Genomic DNA, 17941 nt, shown 5'->3' on the forward strand with positions numbered 1-17941 from the left:
GCAATTGAAGACAAAATAAACTACCTCCAAAAACAAGACAACAATTAACTCATCTCAGAATGGAGTCGATGTCCACAACAATGCAACTCCAACTCAGCCTCCTACATTTGCAAGAATTCCTAACCAAAATGAAACATGAAGAGAATTACCAGAAACAACACGAAAACAATATTATATTATCCGGCTTACACATCGCCGACAATGCAAGCGACACAGCTGCAGAATTGAAATTGTCGACGTTAACTGGTGTTGAAATTATAGCAGTAAAAGATGACAAAAGGTGAAGCTGGCAAACAAGTGAAAATTACCCCTGCAAACAAAGACCTAGTGGCATTTCATTAAGAAGGCCCGCACGCTCAATGATTTCCCCAATTCGAGGAAAGGTACATCAACTTGGATCTCACCAGAGAACAACTGAGACAAAAATATCTGCTGTGAACCGATTTTAAACAGCTTAGAGCAGATTTTCCTAGGGCAAAAATTTAAACTTCTAAACAGCGTATTGTGCAATTCGACCGCACTAACCCCATGAAGCGCTATAGAGCGAACACATCCAATGACTACCTTCTTTTATAGAAAGAACGAAAGACACAAACTAGAATACAAACAGAAACAAATGCCGATATTCTACTTCTCACTGAAACAATGGCTGTCTCTGACCTTGACGCGAAAGACCTTATCTGTTACAACTCACATGCAACTAAACCCACAAAAGGTGATGAAATCATAGAGTCATCAGCACTAGCCCTAAGGAATCTCAAAAATATTCTACACAACCATACTTGCAGGCGATCTCAATGCCCCGATTGATAACGAAAAATACGACATTTTGAACGAGTATCTAGAATCAGAAGCCTTCTCTTGCATGAACGAGAATGATGCACCTACCTTTATTAACACTCGTGGAAGCAGCACAATTGCCCTCATTTACTTTAACAACCCAGTTTCTTGCTTAAAGCTTCATGTCCAAAACACTCCACTGTGTCCGCACAATCCTATTTGCTTCAAGTTTTATTGAACATTTTTATGAACAATCGCGAAGCAAATGTATTAAACCGATATACGAAAGAAACACTAAAAAAAACCAACATATTGAATCTCAAGACAACCCTGAACTCATTTTTGACGCCTTACAAAAATCCCTTCAGTCAGCTAGTATCCAACCCCGACAGAGGAAATCAAAGGCTTGGTTCCACCGCGAAATCTTCCTCAGTTATACAGAAAACAAACTAGCAGTAATGAATTTTAGAACAGAGCCGTAATGACTATCGTATAACCAACCTTAAACAGAAAAACAAAAAACTGTCGGCTAGAGAAAGTGCTACACCAAAGACGGCATGAAAACCTCCTCATTGACTCGAGGGAGTCCAACCGACAGCAATTCTGGAGTATCCTCAAAATACCCAAGAGCTAAAAACACATGCATACTGCCCGCAAATTATCTTTAGGAATATTTCTCTCATTTGTTTAACATTCTATGCGAAGTACGGACCCAACAATCAGCAACCGACGAACATGACAATATTCAATGGCGTGTGAACATTTGCAAACATTTGCTAACCACTCTCAAGCGACGAACAAGAAGATGCTTTCAAGTCGATAAGGATCAACACAGCTAGTGGAAATGAGGGAATTTCAGGCGAAGCACTCAAACAATCCTTTAATCTTATACCCATATTGTCCTCTTCTGGCCAATTTAAATTTTCTATATAGTACCAGCCATCTGGAGCATTAGCATCCTCACTACGCTCTACTAAGGAAACGGCCAAAGGAGTTCCTAGAATTATCGAGGACTAGCCATTCAACATATGATAGCAAAAACTTTCAAACATAATCAACAGCGATTACTAGATTGGGCAGAGCAATATTCTACCAGAGAGCCAACACGGTTTGAGAGCAAAAAGATCATCTCACACAGCTATATCTAAGCTTACGCTTGCAATTAATGGTTCCCTCGAAAGAACTGATAGAAAAACTATACGATTGCTTTGTTGAGTTCAAAAAATCTGTTGACCATATTGTCAGAACCCTGCCAATGCATAAGCTTCAGAAATTGGGACTACAACTTGCTTCAAATTCTTTCTATCAAAATTTGGATACAAACATTGCACAAAACAACTTTCAATTCAATCGAAACGGCTACTTTTAAGACACGATTACCAAAACAGTTGGTGTCCCACAAGGAGACAATCTCTCCCGCTACTTTTCGCCCTTTCTAAAAGCGACCTAGACCCCCCAATACAACGGAGCGGAGCAATGATACTTTTTTATGCCGATGACATATTAATTGCCCATAATGCACTCAGAAACGTACAGTTATCATCGAACATCCTCTCCCAATACTTTACCTCTAATTTTCTCTTTAAAACCAAAGCTCTCAAACTTCGAAATAGTGTTAAATTGGCCTGGTCAGATCAATTTCTTATTGACAACATCCCCATCAATTTTGTCAATTCTTACACCTATCTTGGAGCCGTACTTACACACAGCACGAAAAACAACCAGCATCTCCGTCAACGAAAAACAACCAGCATCTCCGTCACTTATCGGAAAGCAGTTGTAGCGGTCAAATCAATCAATCAATGCAATAGTATCGTTCCATCTTGTACATACGGCCTACAACACTTGATAATTGAAGATGAACAATTGCACAATTTTCTAAAACGGATGCACTTCCTTTAATTCAAAAAATGGGTGGGTTTGTCATAAAGGGCCCTAACAATTCCCTTAATGCAAAAAATCTTCGAAAGTGACAATCTCCTCGATCTGGTCAACAAACAACAACGACCGTTTATTGGTTACTACTTAAACAAGGGTGGGAGCACCTCACAAGCTATGTCATATCAATGGGTGTTTCAGTTTCACAAACAACTTTCCTTTATGCAGGTGCAGACTGTAGTATGCCAAACCTCTTCAGATCATATTCTAGTTCGCCAATCGCCCCCCTTTCTTAATACAATACCGAACATTAAATTCGTTCAGCAAGCCCCTCTTATTTCGCAATTTCGAGCATGCACACCCAAAGATCAAAACAATACTCGGATTAGCACCATCGGAAGCAATAAAATCTGCCAATTGATTGATAACAATCAGCATCCGATACCTAACCCCCCCCCCCCCCCCCTATTGCATCTGACCTATGACGCTTATAACAACAACTTCCAAGTACTTACAAATATGATACCTCTTATTAATTGCAGAACAAAATCACTCACCAAAATCCAGAACTACACGGTTAACCATTTCAGTTCAACTCATGACCTCAACATTCACTTGAAAATTGTCAACAACTTAGAAGGACGCGCGCAACAGAAACTACCCTAACAGTCCCCTTACAACTGTATAGTTCCGTACCAATGTTTATGAGCAGATACTTTCCAAGCAATTTTAAAAGAGTTGCTTTCTGTACATCTATATGTTTCCCTACCAAGCCACCATTTAAAATATTAAGTTCTATTCAGATGTTGTCGACGACTTCTGGAAGTCTAATGACACGGGGTTAATAAAAATCAACGACAGGAAATTCAAAGAGAGGACATGGAACCATTTGCCATAGAGCAAATGACACAACGCCCACAAAGGAAATCTAAATCGATTCCATTGGCACCGAGTTCACTCTAGTTGAGATCAACGATGACAGCTTACATTTTTGCTGGGAAAAATTATTTTCAATGCAGGTTCTGCTCCCAAATTTCATCAAGCACTGTGTAAAAGCCACACCCTAACTCACTGGCAAGTTTACGTAAAGTGTACTATCCAGAGCTGCCAGCACAAATACTCAAGAGAAAGGTGGCCTCGTTGAACGCCTAACAAATCAACCTATCATGCTGCCCCATTACTCATCGCAGTGATGCAGGCCTCAAATGCGAAGCATATCAAAACTGCAAACAAATTCTTGAAAGAATTTCGGGGGACCAAAATTATCGAACGACAGTCAACCTCGATAAACAAAAACCTCGAATCACAAATGCCAAAAGAAATCCACCCTCGACACTGCCACTAACTCTGATACTTTCAGCAAATCAAATTGAAGAAAAACTTAAGAAAGCTAGCTGTCAAGACTTCAAATCAACACGAACAGGAGACTGAAATCACTACATTTTGAACCTAATGAAGCAATGCTGTGCTATAAATATCAACAACTGTAGACACCACATTTCCCCAGAGAACTCCATTCCCAAATCATGTGATAACTTACTCTGATAAATTACCATTGATTGATCTAATTACCTTTTAAAACTCAGATCATCAATCAAGTTAAAGTTCACACTCAATTCTGATATCTGTCTACTATCTGTTCTATGTTAGAACGTAATTTACTTTGAAAATGTGAAGTTTACAGCGAATTTCGAACAGCGAATTTCGACTTTTGTTGAGCTAGATCTTCTGAATATGGGGCCAGGTAAGGAGAGAAAATGTTGCCATTGCAATACAAAAACGGAAACTTAGTTATTACATTCCGCTGTAATTACATTGCGCCGTAACCCAGATATTCCATGAGTGAAAAAAAATTCGAGCCAAGATCTTCAAAACCCGCATCCTCCGGAGAGATTAACTGAAGCATTAATATCTCGGCTATCAACGCCCTGCGCTCTCTGACCTGTGCTCCCTGCATCGCGTATGTTTTAGCAACAGACGTAATTCATATATAAAAGCAATATAGGTCACGCAAAATTTTAAGAATATCAAGCCGATGAAGTCATCCCACAAATGAATCCGAAACAATGTTCTAGAGAAAAGCCGCAAATTCAAGTAAAAATTTTGCATAAAAAGACAGCTACATTTACAATAATTGTTCCGAATTTCGCGAGAACAAATAAAAAGTCATTATTTAGACCAGATAATAATAGTCTCATTAACACTCTGATGCCCTGACCTTCAAGATCAACTTTATGTACCAATGGTACCTGATTTGGTAACTGTTGAAATTATTTTCTTGATTGAAAAGATGTCTGATTTTTACTTCAAAGGTGTGAAAAACATAGAAAGTAGATAGAAAATCAATACTTAACTTCGGTTCGCAAAATTCACGATGAGTCCAGCTATCGCTTCGCGGCTATTATTAAACTCTCATGCTTATGTTTAATCTTTGAATATAGATGGTTTTTAAACGAGGCGCAAGAAAAGAACGGTCTTCCAAGCTGATGACACTTTCTCTACTTAAATATATCTTGAGACTTTTGAAAATTAAGTACAATTCGACAAAATACTAATGAAAAAAAACTTATTCACAATTATTTACATACATTATTACTATTCTTTGTGAGCGGTAATTTTATTTGATCTCAAATATGGTGCCGAAATCGTTTAACATTACTGAAGAGAGCAATAAAGACCATTGCAAATATATTTCCCGTTTTGACAAAAATAAAGGAAGAATAACATATAGAAAAAAGATGGGTGCGAACAGTTAAGGACACAACTAATAAACTGAAACGTTCATGCCCACATAATGGAAAACAAAACAAAGCCAGTTTTCATTGTCAACAATTTTAATCATCTGCAAGAGATTAGCAATGCGTGATAAGAGCTAACTTAATGAAAGGATCGAGACGTAGGGGGAGAAATTTCGGAGAAACATATTCCGTAGAAAATTTGCAAACCATCATGACTCAGCCAGGTATTCCAAAGTTTTCAAGCAATATTTTTAAAAAAATGAAACATTTAGCTAGGGAAAGTGCGGGCAATCCTCTAAGGTGCTCTAAATTGCAAGAATTTCATTTCACGTCGTTTGCTGAGTTTCCATTATTTCCAACTTTGTCAAAAAAGGCAAGTTATCGATTTAATAAAACAAAACGAGAGAGTAATCTTAAAATGCGAAGACTAACTTTAATAACTTTATCAAGAACAAAAAAATGAAATTTACAGGGAATTTTTAATTTTGTTAAGCTAGATCTTCTGAATATGGGGCCACGTAAGGAGAAAAAATGTTGCGATTGCAATACAAAAACAAAAATAAACTTATTACATTCCGCCGTAACCCAGATATTCTATGGGTGAATTAAGAGCTTCAAGCTTCCTTTCAAAACTTTCATAAAGGGCCTTCATAAAGATTTTCTAAATAATTTTTAGGAAAAAATCTAAGTAATTTTAGAAAACACACCTTGTAGGAGATCATTTATAAAAAACTCTTTCAGACTATTTAACCATAGCCGACAAATAGCCGCCGTTGACCCACATTGGGATTGAAACAGAAAAAAATAAAGAGATAGAAATTGACAGAATTTTTCGAAGTGTCAAAGTGTTCATAATTGGTGTGTAGATTCTTCATATTCGGTTGCATTCTAAAAGTACACTTAATTTAGCTTCTAAACTGAAAGCTTTTAAGCATAATAATAATGCTAGCTAGCAATTGCTTTAATGAACTTTGATAACCTAATGTACTATGACTTAATGACCGGGCTTTATCCCGTTTCTTTGATATTGCTCTTTTGACAATGACCATATTAACAAAAATTATGTAATTGAATACGTGAATACCATTCGGTTGAAATAGTGAGTAAAGTGAGTCAGACGTAGCGTGAAAATTATGCCTTATGTAAAACGAAAAACGTGATCAAAAGGTAAAGCGAATTTCAAAAAAAACATAACAGGACAAGTGCTGACGTACAATTAAGCAAATTTTCATTGACTAAAGAAACTAGACCTAGAACGGACCGTGAGTGAATTGGCAATACCATTTCCAAAAAATAAACAGATAGAAAAAACGGAAAATCAAAGTTAAAATGTCTCATGTGAACAAAAAAAAACACTACCGAGAAATTTGGTTCAAACAAAAAACTAGGCCTAGAATGAACTTTCATGGCCTGTTAATGGATAGGGAAAACCATTAAGAAAAAAAATCTTATCCAAAAGATGGGCGCAACAGTAAAAATCAAAGTGAAATTTATCTCACTCTACTTTATTTCACCGTTATCTCACTCTACTTTAAAATTAGAGTAAAAAATTGCATGCCGCAAAACGACTCTTTTTTGCTCCACTTCCTGTTTCGGCGTGACCAAAATCACTACACCAATTTGACCTCAAAAATCATGAAAATGTGTGAACAGATCTTAAAAAAGAAAGACAGTGCCCTATTACAATTCAAATTCTTTGAATTGTAAAAAAGGAGAGCGCATAAATAATAGCCGTTAATTGCAATTAGACATTGCCGTACTGAGAAGTCAATGGGACATGACATGAGCCATTTCTTTAATAAGGCACAGCCACGCTTCACCCTTTCTTCAAGCGTGCTAATCAATAATCTGCCTCACCGTCTCTTACATCCTTTTCGGAATGGCAAAGAATTCCAAAAAAATGTTTTGAGTCCAAAGGGGCTCGTTCAGGGTACAATCCTCAGACTATCCGCTTAGCGAACCGCCACCAACTGCGCTGTCAGATAGGAGGACCAAGTGGAAGTTACGAATTACGTCTTCAAGGTGTTTAATTAGTGAGTTTAATTAGCGAGAACTTATATTCCGTGTACAAAAACAATCGCGCCTTCTTTATTTAAACAAGCGCGTCATTCTTTAGGATCACATTTTAGTGTAAATTTTTAATTCGGAAATCAGAGGAAAACTAAGATCGTTTACAAGAACATATAGAAAAGAAGACATGAAAGAAATCAAGTTGACAACTCAGGCAATCCTGCTAACTAAAATTGTGAACTGCTACCAAAATTTTTACAAGGAAGGCAAAAAGGAATCGCTCCGTCCATTTTCGCATCTGAAGTTTGGTTGGCTGTTTGGGTATTACCGTTTACATCAAAATGACCTGTTTACTTGGACAACCTAATCTCCGTGGTCAATGAGTTTTTCACTGCAAATAGCTTTCCGGATGTTCTTCTTGTCGTTCGAATGGGACAGGTTAAGAATCTCCAGTGTTATCACTGAGCCTTAAAACAAGTTCAGAGTTGGAAGAGCAAATCTTTTGCCCTTATCCAAAATCCAAGTATGGTCGCAGTCGCTTGCGCTTAAAAGCTGAAAACGAAATGCTTAAATTGTATGGTTTAACATAGCAGCTATCTAATATAATTTTCTACTCTAACAGCAAGATATATATGTGGTTTTGATTCAACAATGGCAACTTCAGAGCGTTGTTTCTGCATTATTTAAAGAAGTAGCTGATACAAAAATGGGCCTATCAGAGCCCACTGCTGGATGCTGGGATGTTGCAACATTCACACTACTCAGAGACGTATCTTTGAATCCCAGAGATCCCGACCTCTGATGCTGTGCATGCTTGGACATTGCTAGGAATGACTGATGGTCAAAGCGAGAAGTTGGGTTTTGATTTTGGGTATCATGCTGTTGGGTATTTTGGGAACTGCTATATCGCCCCGACGTGCAACCATCTAAACATCGCTCTACAAAGGATCCCCAACTAGAAGTAAAAGCATCTTTGAATGTTGAGAACTTCAAAGAATCTCCAATCAACTTTGGCACCGACTTGTTTGAATCAATAAAGGACGTTATCAAAGGCGATACGTAAATTGGATACCCAATTGGTTGATCACAAGATGAATTTATAATATTGCGCAAAGCCTGTCTAGCGTTTTGAATACTTCCCCGTTCCGAGTTGCTATTTCGTAGAAAGATCAATTCCTGCTGTTGACCAGCCCACAAACCTCGCACGCACTCTTGGTTAAGTTTCACTATTTTGAAACTTAGAAACTTCTTATGAAGAGTGATGATTCTGTACGATTCACAACTTTCATTAACAACATGCCGCAAAGTTAGCAGCTTTTCCGTGTTGTTCAAGACCGCTTCACGCCATTTCGGGTCGCTTTCATGTGCGAAAACCGCTATTTTCTCATACTCATCAATGATAGAATACAATCTTTCCAAAGGTGATAGAAAATCAGGCGAGATAAAATTATCAAGATGAAGTCGAATTGACATTCGGATAGCCGGTTTTACAACCAGATCGACTAAATCAAGATCCGTAAATAGCCACTGGTCTTTAGCCGAGCTTGGTGAAAAAGCTCCTTTGAAGAGAGCATGTATTCCAAAAAGGTAGAACTCATAGTGATGATTGCAAGCGTCAAGCAACGCTCTTCTTGCATAAATTGCTAATGCAAAACACAGTGAAACCAAATCACTTTCTTCTGTTATGTTTTCAATGATGTTTTTCTGTTGGGACGCACAATGTTTTATCCAAAATAAATACATTGAACAAAACTTTTCTCGAGTAATTCCACTAGCTTGAGGATCATAGTCCGGATGATGTTTAGCGTCAAACGCAGGGTCCAAAACGGGTAAACTTTCATCATTACTGTACCCATTTTCATGCAAAGCGGCAATTATTGTATCATCTTTGAGCCAAGCGTCCAATTTTTTACACCTTACCAATAAAAATATCACGCTTTGCACGTACAACTTCGAATGCGTTGACTTTTGCTCATAACTTGCAAAGTTATGCTGGGCTGAGTTCAGTTGTGTGATGTCATAACCATCGATAATGTAGGAATTGGTTAGTACTTCCCAAGCTAGCCATCGTTGGCTGAATGCCTCATTAAGCGATAGTAAGCCAGGTACTTTTTTAACAGTGCAGCAACAGAAGCCTTGATCTCTACTTGGTTCCTCATTAATTGCATCAACTTCTCTCTGATGGCAATAAGTTCCACGGAACTCCAGACCTCGAACTTGAAATGTGACGAACCCGTTTCCAACTTCAACAATGTGAACCAAACAGTTCAAACTTTCAGAGGCCATAAGGTAGAAATTGCCCTGCTCTACATTGCCCCATCTTCCAAAAGCAATATCTCCAGCTAAGTATATCTGCAGCGATCTAGCCAAGTGTTCGTAATAAATCGAGTTTAAAGAGTCATCTTCGTCGCCTACTGGTGAGGGATCTAAGTGAAGTGCAAGCCTCCTGTTCGTTACATCTTGCCTTTTAGTTTTATAATCCTTCTCCCAAAACTTGACTGGTCTTGGATACGACATGATGAACATGGCGCTGCCCATGAAGGGACTAAAAGGAGCACTCAACAGTGATGACATGAACGCTTGTGTGAACAGAAGGGCAGAATGTGGTATGCTTATAGGCTGCGCAAATGCGTGGAAAGTTGAACCCCACGGAATCTGCCATGGAGCAACGTACGTGAACACGAACTGCAGTTTCTTAAACATTTCAACAGCTTTAGGTATTATCAATGTTACAACGAAGAAGTCCATAAGAGGCTGTTCGCTGTACTTCTTCAGATCATGACCGAAAAGGATTGCTCCTAAAAGGACGACTTGATACATGCGACTAAGAGTACACAGATTGAATCTCATCAACTTTAGAGCAAACACAGTTCCCATAAACGATCCCAGCCACAAACCATATCGATCAGTTAACTCTGGTAAACACTTAGTCGTAATTGCCAAAATCACAGTTGTGTTCAAAACGTACTTTTCTGTGACTTGAACCCAAATTTGAATATACTCGTGAATCATGACTTTGGCCTGTTGAATGGAGAAATCTGAGTTTCGGTTCAACTCTGCTTTCAAGGGTAGAAACGGTTTGTCAAAATACAACCAAGGAAGTCGTTTGCGCAGCTGGGGCAACAGGTAACTCGTTAAGAACCCAGCCAAGCCCGCAATTGCAATGATCACGTTCAACACCTTTTCATTCATAATCGGTTCCGAGAATATCTTTGAAATATGAAGCGCGAAAAATAGTATCAACAAAACCGGACAAACAAAAATTGAATTTTGCAACCTCTGGCCAAATATTTTCTTGAGAGTTCGAGGCAGTTCTTGAGATTCCGATTGCCACGCTTTGCTTGCTTTGGTACAATTTCGGCGAATTATGTCTGAAAAGAAGGTAGGATCACTCGGAATTCGAGACAAAAAGTAGCTAACAGGCAAAAGCAACGAGCAATAAAGTGAGAACAAAAATGGATTATCTCTATTCACATGGTCGATCGCCCACACAGCCAAGCATGACAAAATCGATACAAAAAACGAGCTCAAAATGAAACTGAAAATTGAGCTGATTAGACTCGCTTTTGCTGTTCCACCGAAAATGTGAACATCGATTTGCTCAAGAGTAAAAAGGACAAACGTCGAGCATTGGGGCAGCAGACCAAACAAAAATATGACGGGCAAAAGTACAATCATCCACGTCAAAATAAAGTCGATAGCTTCCAGACAAACGCACTTGTTGAAACTGACAGAATAGAGAGAGAAACTTGCGCATGCATTCTGATCGCAGGGTAAGTTTGCGTGGACAATGAGAAGGGTCCCAGCAAACATGCAGAAATATAATGCACGGCTGAAAACGATGACTCGGTTGTACCCATGCATTGGTGATGCTGAATCTGGCTGGACGCTTTTAATCAAAGAATACTGCGAACTTGCAATGACGAAGCACAGGGCACACATTAGCAGATCATGATAGATCTCGCTAACGAGGAGTTGAAATCCAAGAAACGAAACCATCATTGACAGTAAAACCACAAAGACGTTTTCGAACCAGCTCTGTCGAATGTCCATTAAAGTCGAAAGTTGCTGGCGATCAAAGCTTACTAATATAGACCAGGATTTCGCCTTGTTAATGAAAAGCCTATACATGGGTTTCCTTCTCGGTGCATTCGGCAAATTTGCCAACCTTCGCGGTCTGTCGAGTAGGAAGTCGCGCAATGCAGCCGAGTTGTTCAAAGTGTCAATCAAAACCATCTCATTCAAAGGCGGACGTCTGAACTGTTCATATTCCATGTTTCTTATTCCAGGTCGAGATGGAAAACTTTGCGTTGAGACGTACTGCGAGACACTTTCATCGGGTTCCGAAAACTCACTGTACACGGAACCCAGTGATGCTTCGCGTATTTCAGGAAGGGATTCTCGAATTTCAAGCTCAACTGCTTGAGAAGGTCCTGGACGATATCTGATGCCACTCGAATATGAAGGAAATCCACTTGATGTTGACGGCATACCAAAAAAGCATTCCTCCATTACAGCACTGGACGTTAAGTCACTGTTCGACTGCTCTTTTTCTGTTTCCGTATTAACGGATTCTGGCGTTTCCGCGAACTGATACATCACCCAGTTGCCTGCTTCATCTTCGAAGTAGTGCACTGATCCTGGTGTCGTATCGTTGTGGTCATTCATTACTGCTGAATTGACATCTAATCTGCCGTCCGTCAACACATTCAGGAACTTACTTGTGTTTACCGCTCGAGGTCGAGAGCTTCGTCTTGACGAAACTTCGATGGCATCAGATGTTGAAGCAACGTTTTCAACATCTTCATCAAGAATCTGGCGCGCTTTTTCAGGCGGCAAAGTATTAACTAAGGTCTCTGGAATATAAACAACTGGGGAACCAGGCGATACTTTCCGCGAACCCGATTCTTCTGAAAACGTTCGCATCGTTGATTTTGGAGACTTGTCATCGCAAGAGCTGAAACTTGACGATGATGCACATTTCATATCGAGAACTCCCGTAGTTGCTAAATGATCACAGTCAGATACTGCTTCGCATTCGGATATCTTTTTAGTTTGAATCATTGGTGAAGCCGCTTCCACTTCCTCTTCAACTTCCTGGATGATCATTTGTCTATCAAGTTCAAATGAAGAGGTTGGCAAATCAGACGAACGACTGTATGGTTGCGTAATTAGTGAGGAGGGCCGACAAGACAATGGCGAATCGTTATCCGAAATTATCTGGTCATCAACTTTAAGACGCACTCGCTTGGGCTTTACAGGTTGGCTTGAAGGCGTTTTATGATCCTCGGTAAGCTGCGGTTCAGACATAATTTTTGAGAAATCCTTTTTTAGCTCAGCTTTGCGGACACTGGCAGAGGCCAGCAAGCTCTCAGATGTGTCTGTCCGATTCCGTTCAACTTCGAAGCTTTCGGAATCAGAGCTGAGCAATGACTTGCCCTCCCTAATCATATCTTTCATATCACCGGTACTTTGCACTTTCATATCATTGGCACTGTAAACTTTCTTCCCTGTATCTTCTGACCTTTCATAGTCATCAGGAATATGAAATGAAGAGCGAGTTTGAAATGATTCTGCTCGGAGTCCGACTTCATTTGGTCTCCTAGTTCTCAAATGTGATCCATGTGCACCTTGGTTGTTGCGCGATGCATGAGGTTGCCACATTAACTCCTTCCACTCCGTGAATTCCAGATCATTCTTCTCACCATCAACTTCTTGATCTGGTGTTTCATCGTTTGGTTTGGGACAATCCGGCTCCTGGCTTACAATTTCGCCAATTTCACCTTTTGAAGAGATTACAGCTTCTGCCGCCGCTTGTGAACTCAAAGCATCGAAAGAGTCTTGACTTTGGGAGTAGTATCGTAAACGGCGCCGCTCCATAATGCCAGCTCTTGCTTCATCGGAGATAACCTTTGTGACCAGAATTCCGTCGTCCTCATCGTCAGGGTTTGAAGTCTTCTTGTTCGCCGCATCAGTTTGATCTCTCGCTTCTTCATCGTTCGCATCGTCAACCCTGTCACACTCGTCCGTTTCTTCGACCGTTTCCGCAGTGTCAAACAATTTATGCAAGAAGTGACAAATGAACATCACCACGAAGTAAACAACTCCTATTACAAGAGTGTAGATGCAAGCTGTCATTGTTGAATCGTCTGCTGCTGTGGTCATGTATAGAGAGAAGGGAAAGAAGATGAGAAATAGCCAGAAATACATCTGGAGGGTATTGGATAGTATATGTTGGTCCGGCTCGTAGTACCATCCCCCAGTGAGAGAGGCCCAGATGCCTTGGCGCAACACGCGCACAATATGCAGACCCATCTACATCCAAACCGTAATCTAGAGCGACAATGAACTATCATTATAAGATCAATTAAAAACGTTTCATTCGAGAGCGGCTAGTCAACTTCTACATAAATGTAAAAATTCTGACAGCAGTCCAACATGTGTCAAATAAGTGTTTTATATATGCAAGATAAAGACAACTTACGAGGATGAGAAAAAAAAACTCCGCTCTACTATTAGGGTTCAAGGATTTGGAGAACTTGATTGGCTGAAGAAAATGCGGTACACTCAATTAATGTAATTGGCAAAGAACAACAATCCATAATTGATCAATTAAATTTAACTTAACGACTATTTTTTGCCTCGATTTTACCATAAAAGTACACGGCTCATTAAAATAACTGTTGTATTCTACTTTTTCATCACCGCCAGAAACTATTGCGCTCCAAAAGTTTGTCAAATCACTTACGATTTGAAACAGGAATTCGCGATGAGGACAAACTTCCTATGTTATAGGTTTGCAACCAACTAGAATAAGGTATAAATTTTCCCAAATTATTGGCAATACTGCCGTTCCAATCAATTAATTGATTGGCCAACTTCTGAGCAGAGAAAAGAGACTACACTTGAGAAGTGTTGACCGCATTTTTCCTCATATTGATCTCCAACATTGCACTGGACTGCCAAAACGTGGGACCAATTCGAGGGCTTACAATGGACTGGTATCGCCTGTCAAAACTATTTGAAACCAACCTCAGACAGCACGATATATCCACCAACGCTTCGGCGGAAACGCATTTAACTTTTACCTAAGATTGAGAAAACAAGCAAAAAATATTCTCCACCAGTCCCTAAAAGGACTTACCAAAACGAATACGCAGGACCAAATCAAAGAATATTCTTACAATTCGATTAACAGAATAACTAAAATCAGTAATGCCATTAAGATACAAAGAGTAGTTTTAAAAGAACATTATAACGTTTCGATGAACGATTCAAGCTGTATCATCAATGACATTTTTTGTAGTTTTTTTCGTATTGTAAAAGAAACCAATTTGTCAAATTAAAATTACTTCCAATACTTAAAACAAACGTTTTCGAACTTTACGTTCATCGTCAGGTTAAAACTGTTTTACAAATTGTTAAAAGATAAAATGAATATGTATTTACATTTGTCTGAGATGACAATTAAAACAATTCTAGGAAACATTCTAAAAAATTCAATCGAAAATTTTTCCCTATATACAATATTTAGCCTATTTACAACACATATTTACATCTGTTATCAGTTTACTTAAAAACATTCCTATTCCGGATTTTTCGATTTTGTCCATGTTCTTGTATTTTTAGGGTTATTCCGAATTTGCCCTAACCATAAGTATCCCTCTTGTGGAGGTTTTGCAAATTTCGTTTTGTCATGCACAAAATGTTTTTTGCCCTATGCATTCTCATTTAGTCAAAATTATGATTTGAACTAATATTTTATCAGAACGAAAAAGGTTTCACATTGATTTTATCAGAAAATGTACACGGATTGTTATGATACCTCTTGTATTCAACTTTTTCACCAAAGACGAAAACTATTGCGATCCCAAAGTTTGTCAAATATTTTTCGACAGGAAGTCGCGATGAGGGCAAACTTTCATGTTAAAGGTTTGCAACCGACTCGAGAGGTTATAAGTATTCTCAAATTATTGAAATTTGTCGTTCCAATCATTTAAGACCTAATTATTGCGTGCACAGAAGGACACTAATTATTGCGTGCAATAATTATTGCGTTCCCAAAACAAGTAGTGTAAAAGTTGCAGCCGTTCTCCAGAATAAATAAAACTTTATTTCGCAGTATGCAATCTGACTGTGGATGTGAATTTGGTGAAGTGATTCTAGCTGGATTAATAAAATACTAAGTACCCTGGTTTTGTCACATGTTATTATTTGCGCTAATATCAACAGGCCCAGAGCGTCTTGAGTTTTTTACGGATCAGGGCAAACAGCTAAATAAGTTTCCGTTTGAAGAGAGATTTCAATCCACGACTGAATTTTTAGGCTTGATCTTTAACTTGACAACTTTGATTGTGTTTTCTTCATATTGATAATTTTTCAAGACCCGTATTTACAATTGAGTAATAGTTTTACAAATATATCAAGTTAACTCAAGATAAATAGAACTTCCGGACAAATAAAATGAACATAGTGAAGTGTACAATTTAAAGATAGTTACCGCTTATCACTATCACTAATTCCTGCGTTATGGGTGAATCAAATAACGAAAGATAACAAAGTGGTTTTTATAGCAAATATACTTGAGAAAATGTGCACGCTATTAAAGAAGTAAATATACACTTTCTCATCCCAATAAGGCAGAAAAGTCAAGTCTAAATATGTTCTTGAGATTACAGCTGATATAGCATTAAGTAAGACGGGCAGTACAAATAGGGGACAAACATATCCGTTTCTATATGAAACGTACATTAGGACATTACACAACCCACTTATAATGAAAATTATACAGATAAACTTTCACAAAGTACAAAAAGAGAAAAAATACAAAGGGGCAGCCCTTAAACTTTTGCCGCATTTTCATCCTTTTCAGTGTTATCCATATTCAGACTCTGCAGGGAAGTATGGTTCGCACGGAAGAAATTGAGTAAATCGATTTTGATCGATTGAGTGATCGAAAAATGTTTTGATGATTGTTGGCGCATGGCAACTATTGAATGTGCTGATTCGTGTTTAGCTGTGACATTATTATTATTTCAGGGCGGAATCAAGTTTTCGAAAATTCTGATACTGCCTTCAAGGTTTAGCAATCAATCGTTCATTTTGTTATCCATATGCGTCTCTCCGATAATCGTCAAAAAGTTTTTCATTTTATGATTGTAAGATTGTATATTAACAAATTCATTATTAGCAACCGAAAATCCTAGTTTTGGGGTAATTTTTCAATAAAAATTTTATAAAGTTGGATGTTATTTGCTGAAAGAACTTATTTTGTGATAAAGGTGCTTGACCACATTGTGAAAGGGAAACTTTTCAATGGAAACTGACAATGAAATTAAGCGTTGAAGAGGGTCAGCCAGTTTAATTTCGATTCGAGTGGCTGAAATTGTTTGGCAACTCGAGAAGTCCGTTCATATTCAAATGTTTTTGCCGATCAATTGAATTCCACATTGAAGAGTCATAATACAAAGACGGCATCCCTTCTTTTTTTCGCTTGTCGACAGCGAGGCATCGTTTAAGTTGTATTCTCTCCATTATTATTATTATTATTATTATTATTATTATTATTATTATTATTATTATTATTATTATTATTATTATTATTATTATTATTGGTTTAAGCACTATTTACATAATTAAAATTGCTGCACAATTATCTTGAATGTGCCTAATTGTTGTGATAATTTTTTAAAATAGTTTCGAATACTGTATGCGAAAAATGACAAGGAGAAAGTCAACCAGTAGTGGTTCAGACTTAACATGTCCACAATGCTCGTCAACAGTTGATGAAATTAAAATTTCTATTGAGTGCGACAAATGTGGTTGCTGGGTACACCACACATGCACAAAGTTTTCAACTGAAGCGTTGACATAGATGTCCACCGAAGGCGTCTTCTGGTTTTGCAATGAGTGCACTAAAGCCGTGAAGAAGCTTTTGAGATTGAAGACAACCAGGGAGAAAAAATTCAAGGAAAACATAAAAAACAGTCTACAGGAAATCAAATCGACACTGTCAGACCTGAAAGCTAAATCAACTACCCCTATAATTCCTCCTAAACCAAAATTGATCAATGTCAACAATGAAAGCTTCCCAAAGATAGATACCAGTATGGAAATCAAAAATTTCGTGTATACCAGAATTTTCCTCGCAACCAAATTCAAAATGTTCGGACATTATGCAGCATAAAATTAAAGAGACTCAGCGAATCATTGATTTCCTTAGAGAAAATGAATAGTTCCGAATATCAGTTTCAAATATCAGACGATTAGGTAAATTTACCAAACCAAGTTCTAAACCATAATCGCTGTTAGTGACTTTCAACAATTCCTCGACGGTAAGAAAATTGACTGCAAACGCTAATAAAATTAGGTACTTTAATCAAGACAATGGAACAAAGACCATTGTTAGCAAGTCTATGACCAAGCAAGAGCAATTCAAAGAGAAGGAATGTCTGATCAAACGGTATAAACTGATTAACGAAAAAGGATACCTGCGCAACAAATTTCGAATCTTCAATCAGAAAATTCTCTATGAT

General features: G+C 38.2%; 1 protein-coding gene across 1 annotated transcript; it reads right to left on the bottom strand.

Annotated features, from left to right (window-relative positions):
* Positions 1–7959: 7959 nt before the first annotated feature.
* LOC142342874 (pecanex-like protein 1) lies at positions 7960–13736 on the bottom strand. The gene has a single exon (XM_075394511.1). The coding sequence runs from the start codon at positions 13719–13721 to the stop codon at positions 8067–8069; it is 5655 nt and encodes a 1884-aa protein (XP_075250626.1). The 5' UTR covers positions 13722–13736; the 3' UTR covers positions 7960–8066.
* Between the last annotated feature and the right edge of the window lie 4205 nt (positions 13737–17941).

The sequence above is a fragment of the Convolutriloba macropyga genome, chromosome 7, assembly GCF_964194025.1.
Source record: "Convolutriloba macropyga chromosome 7, txConMacr16.3, whole genome shotgun sequence".
In the NCBI taxonomy this organism is placed as follows: domain Eukaryota; kingdom Metazoa; phylum Xenacoelomorpha; order Acoela; family Convolutidae; genus Convolutriloba; species Convolutriloba macropyga.